Below are 21272 nucleotides of genomic sequence, written 5' to 3'. Positions count from 1 at the left end.
TCGTCAGGACACACAAACTCCTCCACCACGATAAGGTGGCGGCTCAGCTTACCTTGTCCCTAAATTTGAAGCAAGAAAAATGTAGAAATATTAGTAGATATCTTCCTACACTGAACAAATGATCAGATCCACATCTTTTCAAATGAGAAGCTGATGTTCTGACTTGTTTTTTAAGCGCCAGAATGTTAGATATAATTTTCAGACAGTGCACAATATTTCTCTTAATTCTCATAAGCAAAAAACCCAAAAAACAATCATTTATACTGGAGCCAGGAATTTACTTGTTGATTTTTACTCAGCGTGTAGTTTAACATGGTTGGCAACAGTCTTGACTTCCCCACTGGGTTCATTATTTAACAGACACATTATAAAATCACCTTGCATCAAGATGGTTGGCCAACCAGAGCCATCATTGCAAATCCCCTTTCAAGATGTCTTTTGCATCCAACAGGCAGCAAGACAGAAAAGGGGAGATTAGTTGGAACTGGGAAATTTCCTGTCTGCACCAGAGAAGTGGAGATAAAGCATCAGTTTGACTTATTCCTGTGAAGGATTTAACATGAGCTGCTCGGTAGACAACATCCCAGGAATGTCCGCCAGATTTACCCTGCACGCATTATTTATTTATTTATTTTATCTACCATATTTAGTTTTATATTACGGGGGGTACTGGGACCTGTAGGGTAGCATATAGACCTCATCTCATTAGAGTTAAGTTTCATTTACAACTCACATGCATGGCACCTCTGTGTGGCCTTCAGCAGACTGACCTTTCTTTAAAATTGTGAACCTGAACAACTGAATGTTTGGGAATAATATAGGTACATCTCTATGGAGTTCATCTAAATCAGAATTTGAGCGTTTCACTTTGAATGTGTGTTCAACTGCTGCATTTAGCCGTCCTTTGTTTATCTTGGCCCAGACTGACTGACTCAGCACAGCATCGCTGGCAGCCAGAACATTGTTCAGAGCTCTGGCACTTCACAGGCTGGTTCAAAGCACCTCAATTCCTCCAAAACAACTCCCACCACCCTGTCCCACACCTCACCCCATCCAAACCCTGCAGGCTGTGCTCCCACACCATCGAGGAGTTCGCGTCACGATCTAGGACACAGATTTAGGTTCCTGTTCAAAGCTGTGATTCAACAGGCTATTGTTTATTAACAGCTTTACATCCTGGTGCCCCTGCACAGAAATACTGAAGAGTGTCTGTTCATGGTTCTGGCCAGTATACCTGTACCCAGAACAGAAACACATGATGCATTCAGGGCCCTTCATTCCCAGTTACTCAACCATCAACAGACCTTCAAGTGACCTCAGTCATAAAGCAATGAATGATTTACCAGCAGGGTAAACAAACAGCCTAGTCAGAAATACTGTGGCTGGAAGGTCAGTCCAAGCAGTAACAATCAAACTACATGAGGCACATGGACAGAAAAAAGTTTGGTTCACCTGCAGTGACATAAAATGAGAATTAATTGGCTCATAATGACAGAAAATGAGTATGTGGTTCCCAAAGCTGCTGATTGTTTTGAGCTAAATTTAAGTCAGATTTGAGGTTATTGCTGTCACCATAATTGTTTAAATATATTTTGAATACATGTTTTTTCTCTGTATGTGGAAATAAAGAGCAGGTCGACAGGAATCCTCCCCTCCTTAAGCATCTAGACATGAAATTATTCACATATCCTCAAATACATTCATCTATTTTGGAATTCAGGTTTGTATTAAAGTCACAGGATGATTGGCTTCACTAATCTCGTGTCTAATGATAAAATGCTTGTGAAAGATGACGTAGGCTGTCTCGTATTTAGGATCAGAATGTGTAGACATAACTATCAACACTGGTGATGCATTCCTCTGTTTTGTTGGATGCCTGGAAAGTCTTTCTTTGCTGTTGAATGCGACAAACTAAACTGAAAATAGAAAACATAAAATTTTTATGATCAGCTTAAATTATTGTGGCAATAATAGTTTTTATTTATTTATTCAGCATTTGGCTGTTATGCTACAAACAAGTGGAGCAAACTGACAGGAATCTGTTTCTGCCCAGAAGCTCAGAAACATGCACGATTCACGACATTTATGCACAATTACACAGCTTGTCTAGACTATTGTAACTAATTCATTCCTGCTCAAGCAAGAATGACCTTTAGGTTTCACCAAATTCCTCACTAATCTGACCAAAACCACTACACATAACAGATTGTAGCTGTTACATCAGCTACTGTGCATTTTAGAATTAATTTGAAGATCTTAATAATAACTTTAGGAAATGTGAATTACTGAAGCTCATGACCCTCACATTGTATTTATATAACCTTGACTGGACTCCTAACCAGAAACACACATTAAACTATGCATGAAAACCTAAATGTGTTGTCCAAAACAGAAATATTTCGTACAAAACAGACCAAGGCAGAACATAAAATCAAACTCAGTCAGACACATGAAAGCTTGGTGTGTGTGGCAGGAGCAGGTGGGAGCTAATCCACAAAACAGGAAGTAGAAGCAGCAAATATGCTGAAGAAAGAGCAACTTTATTAAAACATCCAAACAAGGTAATGCCAATGTGTGTGTGTGTGTGTGTGTGTGTGTGTGTGTGTGTGTGTGTGTGTGTGTGTGTGTGTGTGTGTGTGTGTGTGTGTGTGTGTGTGTGTGTGTGTGTGTGTGATCCCCTGTTTTTTTAAAGATACAAAATCCGTAGTTTTTTCATGTAAAGTTTTGTGTTGCTGTTATGAATTAAAAGTGCTTTATAAATAAAGTTTGATTTGATTTGATTTTAAAAAGGAGCTTCATATCCTGTGGGTCTATCAGGTCCTGAACAGAGATATTTTGGTAAAAGACGACTTTGCAAGGAAGGAGTACACCGTTTATAATCCATTCATCTGTCTCTCATGTTTTCATTTGCTTGTTTGTGTTGACCGTAGCAGAAAAAAAGGGGTTGCTATGTTACACGATAAGTTTTAAGTTCCCCTCTGGATCCGTTTAATTAGACGTTTCCTGTGATGACTCTGCCTTGTTAGCATCGTTACAGACTCGTCCTCTGAGGGAAAACCTTTTGTTTTGCTTTGAGGTTCACTAGAATCATCAGCTGCTGAGACCGTCTGGGTAAAACAACGCTGTGTTAAAATGTGACCATTTTGAACAAAAATGAGGAGATAATCTGCTCGATTCAGCAGATAAACTGTGCATCTTTTTCCTCTCTCATTCAGTTGATACTCCGTATGTTGTGTAGGGATTTTTTCATAAAGCCAACACATAAAAACATTTTAGTTTTGCCTTTTCAACGTTATGCTCAAACTGAAAATAGGAAAGTTTATGTGCTGAACTTGACTTTCATGTTTAACCTGTTCAGTTCATGTAACCAGGAAGTTTAACCATTTCCTCTTGTGTTGAACCAGATAAGTGACGGCACATCCATATTTAATGTCTGTTTTAATTACCATTTTATTTTACAGAAAATTATTGTTTTTTTAAAAGTATTGTTTTAGTTTATCATTCTGAGAATGTATAGGGATGCTAATTTTATGTATCGCTTGTTTTAACCAGAGTACTGTGTTTTTATATTTGCACCACAGATCAGCAGATTGTTTTATTGAATTTACATCAACAATAAGGTAGTTTTGATCATCTTTGTGGTTGTTTTTATGTAACTTCACACTCATTTCGTCTCATTACCCTGACAAACACGAATCATTATCTAAGCAAAACCAAATCTAATTGTGCTCAGCTCAGTCCCACCTTCCTCTGCAGCCTCCTCTCATACACAAACACGTCTTTGCTAATTGTTACGAGCCACTACTCGAGGTGTGTCACTCACTTGTCAGTTCGTGGAAGCGGTGAGGCTGCAGCTCGGCGGCTGAGTGCACAGTGTGGTCTTTGTGCGCTCAGGACAAAGCCGGTGCTGTGAGTCAGTCAGGAGGACCTTGAAGGAGGACACCTGAGCACTAAAACACCTCCCTGCTACCTTTCTAACTTCAGCTTGAGCTCATCCTTGCAGACACACAAATGAAGGGATGCCACTGCGGCTTCATTGCAGGACTTCATCCTAAAGTGAAGTGGATGCAGTGAAACAGAAAAAATCTTGGAGTCATTTTTCTGTGTTTTGAGATGATGTTTACCCGGATTGTTGACACAGCTGCATAAAGAAATACTCAGTTCAAGCTCTACTGTGAGACTAAAGCTGCATTACACAAATTCTGCTTAGAGAAAGAGGAAAACATGCAGGTTGTCTCATATTTGGGATCAGACAGACACAACTAAACACACTGGTGATGCATTTCTGGAATTCTGGTCTTTGTTTTGTTGGATAGCTGGAAAATCTGTGCTGCTGAACGTGACAAGTTGTCAAGAATGCCGCCAGGCCTATTGTGTGCTCAGGCCTGCAGCAGGATTATCAGTGATGAAGCTAATCCTGCAGGAAGTGGGCAGCCAGAGCTGCGCTGGGAGCCGGTTATGTCGGAGCATTTCCCTGATCCCTGAAACTTCTCTGTCACAAACACATGGGATGATGTTGTTTATGGTTCACATTTTAAGACTTTTTGCTGAGTTTTGATCTTTTTGGAAACATCCATCCAGAATATTCTTGAGTTCTTTCTGACTTTCCGACTCCTCTGGGAATTCCCTCAGAGCCAGTGGGAGTCTTCTGTCTGCGCTCTAGGTCATGTGAAACTTCCAAAAGTATCATATTGAAACAAGAATAGTCTTCCTCCCCTCAGCTTCTTTTTCTTGAGGTATTTTGTCATGAGCCTGACTTAATCTGTGCTTCCCTCGGTCAGGAAGCCCGGGCCCCTCAGGAAACGCCTGCCGGAGGTAAAACGGTGCTCCAAAGGAAAAGTTGTTGAGAGAAACTTAATCCAGGAACCAGCCACAGGTGGTGGAGGGTTGTTTGAAGAAACGGACCCCTCGGCCTCCTCTTTGCTCACATGCCTGACATACATACGAGATTCTCACAGGCTGACAACAAACTCTTCCAGAGCGTCTTAGATATGTCTGAAAACAAACACACATTTACTTTAATTCAATAAAAACAACTTCTGATACAACTGTCTTCTTCTGTGATCATGTGATTAGATATTCCTGCACACAGATCTCACCCAGTTAGCGGCCTTTGCAGTGATTTTCATTCACTCGTATTTATTTAATTTCATGCTCAGTTTGTGGGGTTTTTGAAGAAGTTTTAAATGCATTTGTGGTTGATTTTTGTCTTTGTGTTCAACTTGAGTATGTTTGTAATTATGAGTCAGTGTGGTGTTTTTAGTAATAAAGTTTATTTATGATGCACTTTTCTCAGATTAAAATACAAAAATTAATCAAGCAATAGACCAGATGTGACAGAGAGAGGACAAAAACAAAAACACTTCAAAATAACCCAAACTAAAGGTTTGTAAATAACACTAGTGGTGTTTACCCAAAAGCAACAGTCACCCCACGCAAACTGATTTCAACTGCGTCCATGACTAAACCCTGAGAAACCCACAGGTTGATTCAAACAAAAACTGCAACTAAACACAGGACGGTCAGATTTCAGCTAATTTAAACAAAGGTCCTGAAATCATCATGTGATCTGTCCTGTTTCTTTTTTCTTTTTTTTAGTTTGTTTTTAGTTTGTTTTCCTTTTTTTTTTGTAATTTTAATTTATTTGCTGTAGAATTTTGAAATGTGTTTTTTATACACGTATTAATTGTGTGTGTTTCTGATCTTTATCATTCTGAGTGTCTTTTTGCTCATTTTTAGGTTCAGTTTTTGAGTCTTTTTAATAATTTCAGCTGTTGACGTCATTGTTTCTTTTTGGTCACTTTTTCCTCTTTTTGGTCATTTGTGTGTGTGTGTGTGGGGGGGGGGGGGGGGTGTTTTGGGGGGTGTTGTAATTCTCTATAATTTGAGTCACATTAAGTCTCTTTGTATTTTTGTTCTCTCTCTTTTTCTTTTCTTTGTTTAACCTGTGGTTGTCCTGGGCTGCATGGTGGTGCGGTGGTTAGCGTCGTTGCTCCACAGCTAGAAGTTTTCCTGGGATGAACCTCAGCCGGTTCTTTTTCTGTGGAGTTTTCTAAACTGACCATAGAAGTTAGTGTGATTATGTATAATTGGTTGTGTTTTTACCCTTTGATAGACTGTAACTCACTTCATGGCAGCTTTGATGGTCTCCAGCCCCCCTTATGATGCTAAATAGGATGAATTAGATATGAATATAGATGGTTGTTCTTTGCTTATTGTGATTTTTTTTCTGTAAATCTCTTTGCAGTCAGGTCTATCTTTGTCTGGTTGTTATGAGTCTTTGTCATAATTTTCTATATGTCTTGTGTGTTTAATGTGCCTTCATTACTGTTTGTTTAACTCTCCAGTTTTATGTAATAGTGAATATATTATTAGCATTGGATCAATTTACTATCTTTCATGTATTTACAATGATGTCACATTACAACCAAAATCCATTCTCTATTCATGCAACATTAACTTTTGGCAGAGCTATTATTGTAAGACTGAATCATTGAAGCTTATGTTTGCACACCAACCTTCTATAGTCAGATTGCTCACTCTTGTTCTAGACAAACACCAGCCGCCTTGAAAGTGAGCTGTGTGAATAAAGTTAAGAGTTTCTCTTTAGCATGTCTGCAACTGAGGGAGCTCCTCTCTTCTGGTTCGAGTCTTGGTGTCACAGGGGACCTCTGGTGAGACAACACGGCCCATCACACACCTGGCATCTCACACTGGTGCCGAGCAGCTGCTGTGTTTCCACACCACGTTACCATGGATGTGAACGGCAAACACTGAGGTCTGTGGGGAAGTCTGCACCATCTACAAACACACACACTCAAACCTCATCATGCATCACTGAACAGGTCAAATGTTTAAGTGGAAGGCATCATTAAACCACAGCCACACAAAGAAGAACCACATCAGAGGAGGTTGAGCTGTTTCACCAAATCTGCTTTACTGCAGCTCAGGAGCTCTTTCAGCTTAGCGAGACATAATTCGTCCAAATCTGGGTCACTAACACCCTCAGTATAAAAACACTTCTGAGCATTCAGGAAAAGTTTCTGCTGACATTATGTAATTTGAATACAAGTCCAGTACAAGTGTAAAGGACACGTATCAATTTCCTGAAGCAAAAGCAGGACAAAGCAGGTTGCAAGTCTTTGGTCTGAAATACCACCAAGTCAATAAAAACCCCCTCAGTGATGTAAAACCATTAAACCTACAAACTTCTGCATCTGCTACATCTTTATTCTAATGTAGTTTTTGTCATTTTGTCTTTTTTTTTCTTTGTATCTTACTGTTCTTGTTGGGTATTTTTTTGGCTTCCAAGAAAGCTATTGATCTGCAGGATTTGGCTGTCTATGAGGATGCTTTATGACCCATTAGTACTCTGAACCTTTAAGATACTGCCTATTTTTAGGAATACCTCCCAATTCAAGCTATTCTTAGCACACCATATCAACTGTATACACACCACCATCAGCACACAAGACCAAAACACATCAAATGACAAGTGACATAAAATGGAAAATCTCTTCCCTGTTGTATTGTTTAAATGGGACTAGAGTAGATAATTGTGAGGATAAAGTGCACAATGCATCTAAAGGGCATTGTAAACACAGAACAGATAGGCTCTTAAAGTGTTGATCTGTGCAGCTGGATGGAAACTGTTTGCTCGGCCTCAGCAGCTGATGATTTAGCCCTGAGTCGGCACATGCAATCTGTTCAGCCAGCTTGGTGCAATTAGTTGCACCTGTTAAGTGCTGCATGGCAACAATACAAAATAAACATGAACCCAAGTTACAATGATTTGCGTGTCTCCTGAAAAAAAAAAAAAAAAATCACATTTAAGGTGTTTATGCATGTGACAGCAAAAAAGGTCCCTCCCGATAGTGATCTAAAACATTTATAGATTGTTAGCACTGTGTGGCATTGTTTTAGCTGCTCATGATATGTTGGACAGTCAGTCATTCAGATCCTGGTAATTCTGGGAATTTAGAACTAAAGTAACTGGAATTATTTTTCTTTGTTTCTGAAGTTGTTTCACCTCTCATCCTCTGAAGTATTTAATAAATATTAAAGAGGGCTTTTCTGTCATTTTAACTGCTACAATTTGAGAAAATTTACTGTTATCAGTAATTTACAGTATTGCAGCTAAATTATTATAATATATTATTATTATATATTGAACATAGGTGTGAATATATTGTTCCGATCCTTTAATGTAACTATTTTATACTTGAGGAATGACAACTTTTAATTTATTACTTTCCGTTTTTGCAGGGGGTTTTTTTTTTAGGTAATGCAAGTGAAATCCTGACACCTGGTGGCCAGATTCTGGAAATGCTGTTTTTTTGTAGGAACCCGTCCACAAATGATATTCATTTTTCATTGGTTCACAGTTCTACATAATATCTGATTGGTTTGGTCGTCTTTCCTCCCACCAATCAACACATTTGTTTACAACTACGCAGAGAGGTCAAAGTTGACATTCAAAAGTGACGCAATTAGCCTTTTAGAGACGGTCAGTAGAGTTCGAGAAGATAATGACCTTATGAAATATTTTGTCCACAAAGAAATTAATCTTACAGACACGTAACCGAGCGTCTTGTCCGCTCGGGTGATGCTGTGTCTTGGCGTTAAAGTTGCGAGGTCGTCGGTTTCTTTACCAAAGGTTGGTAGCTAAGCTAACGGTCAAGCTAGCCAGTTTAGGCTAATCTTCTGTTTTCACCACTGTAAGTTTTGTTTACTGTAAATACCCCGTACCATTTCTATCATTTTAAAAGCGAGACGTGTTCGCGATGTTTTAACTACAAGAACAAGTCCAGATTTTTTTAAATTTAGTTTAATTTGATTTTTTACACTTTTAGGCTGGAAATCTTATGATTGACTAATTTAAGTGAAACAAAGCCTAATAGTGATATCAGATCTGAAGCCCACAAACATCAAATCAGTGTAATTGGTGGCACCTGCCTGGCAGTTTCCTGCATCTCATATCACCATCAAACAGTCACAATTTCATCTTCTAACTCACTTTTTCACACACACACACTCCCTGGATCAGTTTCTGAGTTATTAATGCTCTGCAGTTTCATGGTGTTAAGAAGTGTTTAAAGTCAGATCTATGAAAAGATCACTGGGGTTTCAGTAACATGTTCTACTGACTGAGATCATATGCAGCATATCTTTAAAATATTATGGTTTTGAAACATTAGGATTTGTTGTTTTTGTATCAGTTTAGGATCTCTGGGTTTTAGTTTTTCGGTTGAACTCAAGGTTTTTTAATTTTTGGACCTTTCTAAACTTGAGAAATTAAAAACAAAATGAATAATTCTAAAAATGTGTAACTAAGCACAGCGTTTTGTTGTTTTCCAGCTGTGTATCCTCTCCCTGCTACACATGAGACTTCTTCGGTTCTGCCACTGTCCTCTGCAGTTCTGGAGGAGTCATCTTCACAGTGGGATCGTTCGTTTTGCTTCTGCTGGATCAGAATCACCTTCTTCTGCCCTGACATCTTCTGAGCTAACTAACACAGAACAGAACCAAAATGCCTCTGTTTGGTCCCCTGAGCAGGGTCCCCCACCTGCTCCCACCCACTGCTGCATGAGTGGCTGCCATAACTGTGTTTGGATCGAGCATGCGGAGCAGCTGCTGGCATACTATCACAATGGAGGTGACCGAGCGCTCGCTGCCATCGAGGAGAACGTCCTCGATGATAATCTTAAAGCTTACCTAAAAATGGAGGTCAGACTCCTAAAAAAGACGTGATGCACTCCTCTTCGCAGCCTGGTTTAAACAAGCACTTTATAACTCACCCTATTCAGCTGTGTTACTTTCAGGTTTTCACCCTTTTTTGTGTTGATCCAAAAAACCTAACTGCTTGAACTATCAAGCAGTTAGTTAAAAACCTGGATTTTTGACTGTTAAATGACACATGATCATACAGCTTTCTGACTTTACCATAAAACATTCACAACTGAACTCATTAGAATTGATTGAATGACACAGTCAACCTCCCAGATTTCAGGGACACGTAAACTGTCTTGGGCTACGTTTAACCGTGGGCCCAAATCTGACTCTTTTTTTTGCACATATTGGACATCTATCCGATGTTTTAATGATAGTCTGAACAGCAAAAAAAAATCCAACCCAGGTCACTTTCATATGGTATTAAATCAGGTACATGTCAGATGTTTTTCAAAGCGCCCTCTCAACGGTCACGTTGCATTTCATCCGACTTTTACATCATTGAAGTGAGACTAGCATAATATTAATTGGAGGAGGTGGAATGTGGTAAGATCACATTACTTCCATAAATAGCATGATGTACATGATGCCATATCTTTTTCTGGATATGCAGGACACTTCAGGGCTGCAGTCTGTTTACACCGGAGTTAGATGGTCACTGTAAAATTATAGTGTGAACAACACAATAAAAATCCAATCACAGCAAAAATATCAGAATTGAGCATTAAGGCCTGCCATGTGAAGGTTAGTCCTAGTTCAGGGGTGTCCACAGTTGGTCCTCGAGGGCCACAGTCATGCAGGTTTTCAGTGTTCCTCTGCTTCAACACACCTGACTCAAATTAAATGGATCCAACGGCCTATGAAGTTCGGCAATGTTACATTAATTTGAGTCAGGTGTGTTGGAGCAGGGACACACTGAAAACCTGCAGTATTATGGCCTCGAAGGACCACAGCTTGACACCCCTGTCATCTTATCCTGATATGTCTGTGATCTACTCTGTAAAAGAAAATTATTTCTGCAAAGTTAATTCAGTGTCCTGAAGTTATGAAGCACAGTTACATTTTTTATGTACAAGTTTGAACTTTTGAACTGAAGTATTTAAACTACATTTTAATGAGTTGACTGATCGCTTGAGTTTATATATTTCAATGTTTGTTTTGAATTTATATTTAAGATTTGTCTGTTAAATAAATATTCCGCCTATTTAAAACTAAAGGACTTTCCCATTTATGAAAGAAAATCTGTGTAAACCAGACAATGCAGAAGTTAGAATAGCTATCAGATCAAAAGAAATCAAATTATTTTACTTCTCAGATATGTCTGAAATGTGTAAAACTGAGTTATGAAGATTTTTCTGTTCAAAGTCCAGGTGTAATGACATGAAATCAGGAACACATAATGTCCACTAGGGGGCACCACACGCACAGAAACCTGTTCCCCTGATTATTGGAGGTTTGATTGTGTTGATACCTGCTAGTTATGAGGATTTTTCCTCCAAGCTGAACCTGCTTCATTTTATCAAAAGGCATTATTGGACAATTGTTCTTTAACAATTTACAAGATAGCAAGATTTTAATGCAATTCACTTGCAGAGAGTTTGTATATTTAATAAACCTTTTGATGTAGATGCGTTTTAGATGGCTGATGGAGGTTCTACCATCTTTTAAATGCATCAGTCGGACAGTGAACGTAGCCCGTTGCTCACAGTCTGATGACCCTGATCTCCCTCTTTGAGTCAGCATTATAGTGATGTACACGAAGTCCTAATTGCAGATCACCATGTACAGCAGCTCCAGTGATGCAGTGTTCACAGTTATACTCTGATGTGGGTTATGAAGCGGATTAAAAATTAGTCGTTTCACTGATCAGACAGAAGTGTGAACCTGTTGACTCTGATGTGATGGGATAAACTCCAGACAGATTACTGCCCATGCCAAGGCTTCAGTGTCACTTTGCGTCATGGCAGTGCTGTATCACGAATCTGCACCGTCATGAGTGAACTGTTCTTACAAATGTCCTTTAGAAGCATTATTCATCTGTATTTTTGTTTTAAAATAATATTTTTTAATAACTTACCCTTATTTTAGGTTTTTAAATACAACAATAACTAATTTTGCTAGCTTTTAACAACTAGCTGCTACACCTGTAAAGAAATAAGAGAAAACATCCTACGGCCGCTGCAAGAAAACAAAGCTGACCATCAGCACCTTCATGAAGAAAGACAAGTTAAAGAAAACATTAATCACAATGAATGAGGGCAAAATATCAGGAATGGATTGTGTGCAGTGATGAGAGTGATTGTACAAATGCAACCGGGCTCCTCCAAAGATCAGAGGCCCCCATCACCCAGGTGACCAGCAGCCATCCCATGAATCCCAGCCAGCCCACCCAGGGGGCCAGGGATGACAACCACCAGCACCGGCCACCCAGAGGTGAGCAGTGCACAGGGTCCAGGGCCCCACAAGCACAGGAACCCAACCAGGCAGAGGCCCCACCTGACACCCAGGAGGACCAGGACACTCTCAGATGGCTACCCAACGTGGGCCAGCATCCACCCCAGGGACCAGAACACCACCAACCATCTGAAATATGTCATTAAAAATCTATATATATATATAGATTTTTTTATAGTACTACTTCAGTGGAGTAATGCTAAATAATTGTTCAGAGTATTTTCAGCTCTGTGTTGCTTAGCACATTGATGAGATTCGCTAAACCCGGGATCACCAACACACACCGCCTGAATCTTTCCCAGATGCTGCAGGGCCAGCATGCATTCAGGGCTGCAACACCGCTCACATGCTCTGTTCTAAATTAAATTAGAAGTAAATGGAATAAAATAAAAATAGAAAATTCCTTTTTTTATTTGATACCAGCAACATATTTGAAAGAAGCTGAGAGAGGATTGTGTTTATTATTGTGCTGCATCACTTATTTCAGAACTGAGAAGAAGAAGAGTTGTTGTAGCTTTAAGACGTCTCCTAGCCTCGTCTTTTATAGTTGCCTAAATTCACCAACATTAAGTGATCCATTTTTGAAAACAGGGGGCTGGGGTCGTCTTCGGGGTGGGGTAGCTGTCCAGTGGGTTTATACACTAAGAGATCATTTTTCTTGTTTTTTTTCCTGTGAGTTAGTATCTGGTTGTTGTTGTAGTAATACATTTGTCTTTTTGATTTGGTTATTATTTAAGAACTCTTAATCACTGGCAGCTCTGTTTTTCAGTAAAAGCCGGAGGAAATTTTCTGGTGTGTTTATGTAGAAGTGTAGCAGTTTGTTGTCTGGTGATAGTTTGGATTGAAGGGTCGTTGCCTTCTGTCTGTGGTGTTTTTGTCTCCTCTTTCTTTTTTTTTCTTTCCCTTTTTGTTTCTTTTTGCTGTCTTCCTTCTTTTTCTATCCCCTCTGGTCAGGACTCCCCTAGAGTCCATGATTCAAAGTAAATAAATAAATAAATTAATCAGATTGTCAAGAGGAGCCTTACACCCAAAGCAAACTTGTTCGGCACAACACAGCAACCAGACTATCATTCTTCTTGCTATGAGGCTGAACAGGACAGATTAAAAAAAATTAAGCTTGTATTTACATTGCACTAAAACCATGTTCCCATTTTTGGAAACAGAACTGTAGCTCGCTAGAAGTCCTTCTTGTTTGGGATGTCGCAGAAGTTGTAAACCCACGTGTGCAGCTGATGTTGCCGTAATTAATTATATTCAACATGCGCTAAAATCACACTGATATGTTAAGAAAATTCTGCAGGATGGATGATTGATGCCTTTTTCTCGAAGCATCTGGTGAAAGGTTTGCATAAGAAAGAAACAGAGAAGGCCTGGGCCTTTCAGGAAGCTTCCTGCTGCATCTATAATCTGCATGAACATAATCTAATCTGTGTTATCTCATCCTGCATCTTACTGTCTTAAATCACTGGTTTAATTAGCTGGTGCCAGTAGTTATGAAGTGTGTTCATTTGTGTGTGATTTTAGCAAAGATCTCTGATCATTTAAAATTGCAGTAATAGCTTTAGGTATTTGTTTTTTGTCTCATATTATCAGTTTCTCATGTCGTTGTGGAAGAATTTTGGTCGACTTTATCATTACCACCACCTTTAAATGTTGGTATGAGGTGTTGGGTTTTCTCCAAACATGCTGCTGCTCTGCATTCTGACCACTTTAGTCTGGTCTATCTATAGAACATGATTTCAAAAGTCTTGGTCTTGTGGTTTATTCAGATGCAGCTTTGCCAAAAAAAGCCCTGCTGCCATGTTGTTTTTGAAGAGAAGAGACTTTCTTCTGCAATCTTTCCAAACAAGCCATATTCGATCAGTCTATTCCTATTTGTATTGTCATGAACTTTAACATTCAACATGCTTACTGAGGCCTGGAGAGGCTGAAATGTAGCTCTTGTTTTTTTTTTTAGCAGTTTCAGAGCACTGCTCTTAACTTTGCTGGGACATCCACTCCTGGGAAAATTGGCAGCTGCCTTGAATGCTTTACACTTGTAAATAATCATTCTCTCTATAGAATGGTGGACTAAATAGTTTGGAAATGACCTTATACCCCTCTCCAGAATGGTGGACAGCAACAGTTGTTCTAAGATCATTGCTGTCTTTCCTCCTGACATTGTGTTAACACACACCTCAATGCTGCAGAGCAGAAACTGCCAAAACTTCTGTTTTTGTAGAGGAGCTCACAATGATGATGGTCAGGCAAGTGCATTTGATTAACAGCACCAGACTGCTACTTACTGTCTTAGATAAGGCCTCACAGCAGGAGTGTGTGGCATGTGCATGGGGTGTGTGGACCTTCATGATCTTAATTTTGACTTCTGTGTTCAGATTAGAGCATCCACACCACACGCATGGGATTACTATTACATGGGAATATTTAAATCATAGTAATACTAGGATGCTGGTATTACCTACTTATCTCAACAAACAGTTGAACTGTTTGGAGAGAAAAGTGCATATTATTATTACTATTATTATTATTATTATTATTATTATTATTATTATTTTATTATTATTTAATCAGGATTGTGTCTCTGTTCTTTGCGGATGATGTGGTTCTGTTGGCCTCGTCAGGCCGTGATCTTCAGCTCTCACTGGAGCGATTTGCAGCCGAGTGTGAAGCAGCTGGGATGAGAATTAGCACCTCCAAATCCAAGACCATGGTCCTTAGTCGGAAAAGGGTGGAGTGCTTTCTCTGGGTCGGGAATGAGGTCCTGCCCCAAGTGGAGGAGTTCACGTATCTCGGGGGGTTGTTCAGGACTGAGGGAAGGATGGAGCGGGAGATCAACAGGCGGATCGGTGCGGTGTCTGCAGTGATGTGGACTCTGCATCGGTCTGTCGTGGTGAAGAAGGAGCTGAGCCAAAAGGCAAAGCTCTTGATTTACCGGTCAATCTACTTTCCTACCCTCACCTATGGTCATGAGCTGTGGGTAGTGACCGAAAGAACGAGATTGTGAATACAAGCAACAGAAATGAGTTTTCTCCGCAGGGTGGCCGGGCTCTCCCTTAGAGCTAGGGTGAGAAGCTTGGTGATCCAGGTGGGGCTCGGAGTAGAGTCGCTGCATTGAGAGGAGCCAGATGAGGTGGCATAGGCATCTGGTCAGGATGCCTCCCTGGTGAGGTGTTCCGGGCACGTCCCACCAGGAGGGGGCCCTGGGAAGACCCATGACACACTGGAGGGACTATATCTCTCAGCTGTCCTGGAAACAGCTCGGGATTCCCCCTGACGAGCTGGGGAATGTGGCTGGGGAAAGTGAAGTCTGGGCTTATAAGGATTTTATAAATCTGAAAGGTTTTTTATTTGTTAGTAACCTCACACATGAAGATAAAACATCCGGCATTTAACAGTTTTGATCATACTGTGTATGGTGGCTCCGATAATCTCAGCACAGAACAACACACATTTAACGATGCTGTCCCGCATCTGATCTAGAATCTAGTCCTCTGAGCCAGAAATCTTGCGTGATCAAACGTGAGCTAACAAAAAAAAAAAGAAGAACTAAAGCAACATCCAGAAAAACAAAGAAGAATCGCAGTGACAACCAGAAAACACAACACCCAGCATGACAGAGGACATACATGATAAAGTAATGATGGTGGTCTTACGACTGTTGTTAACAGAAAACTCCAGAACTGAGTCACAACTCAGGAATCGTCGGCTTTCCTCACACACATGAAGATTTTTGGTAGTAAATATTGAACATGTTCAGTACTTCCAATTGTCGACTACGACCCGTTTCAGAGCCAGTTGTCGGGACAAATCCGCCTTTAACACACCTCAGACCAAACGATCATTTTATAGGAAACTCTTATAAGACTGATAATCAGGCGTTTGTCGTCCGTGGTCGGGAAGGGTTAAAATCGGGACAAAAAGCCCCCGAGCCCAAATAAGCGGTAGAAAATGGATGGATGGATGGATATAATAATAATAATATTAATAATTATAATAATAATAATAAGAAGAAGATAATATTAATAATAATAATAATGATAAATTGTCAAAATGTAAATAATAATAAGGTTATCTATCTATACACTTGTTACAGAACCTCATCTAGAAGTCTAGTACAGTTTGTCCGGCAGAGTTTTCACAGTACTTACATGTTGCATACATGTTGCATACATGTTGCATACATGTTGCATACATGTTGCATGTTGCGGGGTGCACAGCTGAGCAGGCGGAGTTAAAATAAATCAAGTTGAAAGTAAACTGCTAAATAATCTGTGAAATAAATTGCTGGAATATATTAAGTCAACATCCAATCGAGACATCCAGTATCACTTGAACTGTAAAATGATTAACAATACTTTACTGTTAGAATAATGAAAAGAAAAGCGTGTAACTGAGATTTAAGAAGCTATTTAACTTCTGGAGGTAAAAGTATCTGTGTGGTCTTTAGTTCTTGTTAACACTTTCACAAGGGTCTTAATTCAATTAGCAAGGAGGCCATAGTTAAAACATTAAGCTGTTTTTCTGAACTCTTTTAATTTAGCTTTTTTTTGTTTGTTTGTTTGTTTATTTAAATACTCTTCTCCAAAAAACCTCTCAGGTTAGTGTATAATACCACCTTTAACTATGGTAGGAGGTCAGGGTTAGGGCGTGGTGATGTGTCACCTGAGGATTATAAACCATGTACAGGTTTATGTGTCTGGACTGTGTGCAGATGTTCCTCATGAAGAGGTCACCAGGGGACTTTAAATAAATGCCCTTTAAACTGTTTCATATAGAAAATTATACATATACATGTCATTTTTTCATATAGATTCTATGCGTTTTTATGTTTTTATTTTACCCACATCAGATGAAAAGCACTTTGTTTCAGCTGTGGCTGGTGTTAAAGCATTTTATACATAAACTGATGATGATGAAAATGGATGTAAAAGTAGCATGAAAATGAAGTACTTTCGGTAAAGTTCAGTTACGTTGGCACCTTCATCCAGTTTGACCTGAACCCAAACACGTCAAGTCAAGTGTTGACATGAAAGACGGGAGGCGGCGCTTTCATAATCTCAGGCTCAGAGTATAAGAGGGCCCCTAAGCCCTGACTGGCCCTCACAGCAAGCCTAGCATAGAAGTCCACTCATCTGCTAGACAGAGCACTGCTGCTCACATCCACCCGTTTGGCTGTTCTTCAAGCAGCTGGTGAGTAGACCAACATAACTAAGCTGACTGTGAATTCTTCTTTGCTGCAGAAAATTCAGAAATGTTTTGATTTGAAAAACTACTAAATATGCTGCTTTAAATTGTGCAGGTTGGTAAAGTCAAACAAATTAATTTGCATTTTAAAATGTGACTAAATATTTTGGAAAGTTGCTGCTTGAAATTTTATTTCAGACATTTAGTTGTTTAGATGCTTCGGACCTACATCAGATATTTGAACTATAATGCTACAATTTGATTTAATATATCTTTAAAGATTTTTAATTTATTCTAAAAAACATTTATCTTTTTGTAAATTAAAAACAAAAACAACAATCCGGTACAGATTTTTATTATTTGTATTTTTGTACCTTATTTGGCAGGTTTTTTTTTAGTTTATCAGGCTACTGTTGGTTGTTTGTTTTCTTTATTAAGCATGTGTCTGTTTTGTAATTTATTATTATACGTATGTTAACCATTTATAAATTATTACCTCAAGCCTGGGTTCTTTTTTCTGACACCAGTATTTGAATAGGACATTTTTAAATTTCTTTAAGAATTCTAGCATATTTTTTCTATAAAATCCTTTTTGTAGCAGAAAACGTAGAAGAGTTAAATGTTTTCATGCAGAGCTAGCAGTACAAAACTGTTTAAAATTACTAAAACTTGTTCTCTAAATTGGACGCTCTCAGTTCGAAGAACCTTTGAAGAGTTTAAAGGTTCAGTTTTAAATTAAGATTTTTTATTTTTTATCTTACAGAATCTGATTTCTACAGATTTCAAAATACTTTGAGACAGCAAGAAGGCAAGGCAGTTTATTTATATAGCCCATTTCATGTACAGGGCAATTACATAAAACAAAGGCGTTACAGATATTTAGAAATAGTAAAAGGCATCAACACATAATCACAATTAAATAATAAATTGCATTAATTCATTAAAAGCAAGATAAGTTAAAAAAAAAGAAGAAGTAAACAGATTAATTCCAGGCATGCAAAGTACTGCTGCACACCTGGAAGGCAGATCTTTCTTTCTTTTATGTGACTTTAATATAAAACTGAATTTAGTAAGATGGCCAATTTCTGCACAGTTCTGTTGGTCTCAGACCTTCACATCAGCAGAGGGTAAAGACCTGTTGAGGACGGTCAGTGTCACTGGGACACGATGAGCGGATTAATTATTTAGACCCTCAGTGCATAGCTCAGCACTTCGGCCATGTCGTCCTTGCTTTAACAAGATTATTTGAGTGCAATCGGCTCAAAACAGAGACAGTGAAAACTTCTTAACTTGAGCCAGGGATTAGGGGAATTTGGGTCATCTTTGCAGGACAGCCTCCAGTGTGGTCATTTGAATTACAGGGAAACATGGGAGTAAATCCAGGCAGGTGTTCGTCAGGTCTATAAGAGGATCACAGGTGGTAATGTCAGACAGAGGTGAAAGGAGCTGTGTGTAAGTGTTACATCATATTAATGCTGGAGTTGAGCATCTTGGATAAAGCCTGGACCCACACAAATGGGATTTATAGGCAGTAAATAAGTAGAAGTGGCCCAATGCTTCCATCACTTTTAGCCTTATTTTTAAACATTTCTTTCCCAATATTCAGATTTCACCACGAAGACTACACTTCTAAGAGGTGTCCTAAAGCCAACAGCCTACACACACGTCACATATAACTGCTCAAAATGAATCTTGAGCCACCCAAAGCTGAGATCAAGTCAGCCACTCGTGTAAGTGGCGGCCCCGCCACCCCACGCAAGGGCCCCCCCCAAGTTCAAACAGAGGCAGACTCGTCAGTTCAAGAGCAAACCTCCAAAGAAGGGAATTCAGGGGTATGCCGTCAATACAGCACTTTCCTCTTTAGTACTTTTAGAAGTTTTAATCCTTTAGGGTGTGTAATCTGTGTTTTTGTTTACAGCTTTGGTGATGATATCCCCGGCATGGAGGGCTTGGGCACAGGTGGGTTTTCATAAGGATTAAAATTATCTATTTGCATGACTCAAAGGTACTTGAACAATCTCACATCTCTGCCTTCTTTTGCAGATATCACCGTCATCTGCCCATGGGAGGCCTTCAATCACCTGGAGCTGCACGAGCTGGCCCAGTACGGCATCATCTGAGCCTTCCCACGCCTCGCCGCAATCCAACGAGGATTACAGGCCATGCACTTCAAACCATCTGCCTCAGGCTCCATCTCAAACCTGTAAATGGAACTACTCTAAACAAACTAACATAACGATGAACTGTAACAAAGACAAAAAATGGAAAAAGAGAAAAAAATCTACCAAAAAAAGAAATCTTTCTGTTCTCTAACTGGACTCTTCTTCTGGCTGCAGCTCACACACATCTGCTCGTGTTTAGCATCTGTCTCTTCGATTCTCTTCACTTGGTAGATCTGCTCCGTTAATTCCTGACAACAAACTCACTTTCTCCTCTTTCGCTCTTTCTTTTCCTCTTTTCTTCTTCTCACTGTCAAAACAAGAAACTTACGCAAGCAAGACAGCCTCACTGTGAGTTTAAGTGATAAACCCGTGAAGTGGGTGGGCTCCCACTTCATGTGCCTCGGCGCCTCTTTCACCATCCCAGAGGCTTCTTCCATCAACGCCGAACGTATAAAATCCTAAACCTGAATTCTGTAGGGAGCAGACACCAGCTTGCCATTGCTGAGCGTAACTTTTCAGTGGGACAACCGTGAATCAGATATCCCTCTTTTCCCTCTGTTTTTCCCTTTTAACTGCACCTAACTTTGCCATAACTCAGAAAACATCACGTTTCTAAAATTCCGTACTTCTTTTAAGATGTGGGAGTCTGCTGTTAGGCGATGCATGACATTTAGCAGAGACATCTGCCCTAATTTTACTGCATAGACTAAGTTTAACCACTTTAAAATTATTTCAGCAGATAACTGTCCAGAGAATCTGAATTTCTTCATCTACCAGTAGTGTGTATGTGTGTCAGTTTTCACACTAATTCTGCCATCATGTTCACAGTAGCTTTCTCTTTATTTGTACATCTCCCTTGTATAATATTGGTGTATATGTCTTGTATATTCATTGTATGTTTATTTCTGTTACTTTCACACATTTGTGAACCCTGTTTGTTTATTTTGTGGAAAGAAGCTCATTCTTATAACTCTCAATTGTTGTTCTAATGTAGAGTAGCACATTTTACATGTTTCCACTTTGTCATTATCTTCCATCCATCCCCCAGTGTTTCAATTCTCTTTAATTTCCTCTCCATATCCTCTTCCTCGTCACCCCTGTGAGCCGCACAATTACTCTACTCCAGAAAACGAGACAAGAGGAGCTGATGATACGAATCTAGTGATGGAAGAGTTGTGTTGTTTTAGTGAAAGATGGCAGAGGGATAAGTGGGATGGATGTTTAAGTATCTGTCTGATGAAATGTGCAATGGAGCAATGTCCTCTCTACAGGACGACGGGAAAAAATAAAGCATAAAAAAAGTAAAATATTAATAAGGATTTGTTTATTCTGAACATTTTTTTCTTTTTGGTGGATTTGGTACAAATGCAGAGAAAAAGTTTAAAAACAATGAAAAATTTACTTTAAGTCAAGTTTGAGAAGCATATGAAACACGTCAGTATGCAGCAGAGGTGAGGTCTCAATGCAGACAGTAAAGGCAGGAGGCAGGACGATGCTGCTGACCAAGATTTAATTCAGAACTCAAAACAGGAAACAAGATACGACATGGATAAACATAAGGACCTGGTAAATAACAACTGAAAACCAAGGACCATATACACACAGAGGGAGTAATGGGGAACAGGTGAAGTGAGTAAGAAATCAGACCAGGTGAACTAACGAGCCTGACACAGAAAACACAGAACACACAAGGGAATGAACAAACCTGGAAACAAAACCAAATAGAACATAATCTATGACCCT

The 21272-nt window shown here is 39.4% G+C and overlaps 2 protein-coding genes across 2 annotated transcripts; both read left to right on the top strand.

The window, feature by feature from the left end:
- The first annotated feature begins 8471 nt into the window (after positions 1–8471).
- On the top strand, positions 8472–11259 carry oxld1 (oxidoreductase-like domain containing 1). The gene is made up of 2 exons (XM_041972987.1): positions 8472–8656; positions 9358–11259. The coding sequence occupies exons 1-2, from the start codon at positions 8606–8608 to the stop codon at positions 9748–9750; spliced, it is 444 nt and encodes a 147-aa protein (XP_041828921.1). The 5' UTR covers positions 8472–8605; the 3' UTR covers positions 9751–11259.
- A 5800-nt stretch (positions 11260–17059) lies between these two features.
- pde6gb (phosphodiesterase 6G, cGMP-specific, rod, gamma, paralog b) lies at positions 17060–20810 on the top strand. The gene is given in 5 exon segments (XM_041974946.1): positions 17060–17373; positions 18974–19130; positions 19132–19199; positions 19286–19326; positions 19411–20810. Coding segments are annotated over 4 exon segments (264 nt in total). The 5' UTR covers positions 17060–17373; positions 18974–19052; the 3' UTR covers positions 19488–20810.
- The last annotated feature ends 462 nt before the right edge of the window (positions 20811–21272 follow it).

Source organism: Melanotaenia boesemani, chromosome 21 (assembly GCF_017639745.1).
Source record: "Melanotaenia boesemani isolate fMelBoe1 chromosome 21, fMelBoe1.pri, whole genome shotgun sequence".
In the NCBI taxonomy this organism is placed as follows: domain Eukaryota; kingdom Metazoa; phylum Chordata; class Actinopteri; order Atheriniformes; family Melanotaeniidae; genus Melanotaenia; species Melanotaenia boesemani.
This window is presented reverse-complemented; position numbering and strand designations above follow the sequence as displayed.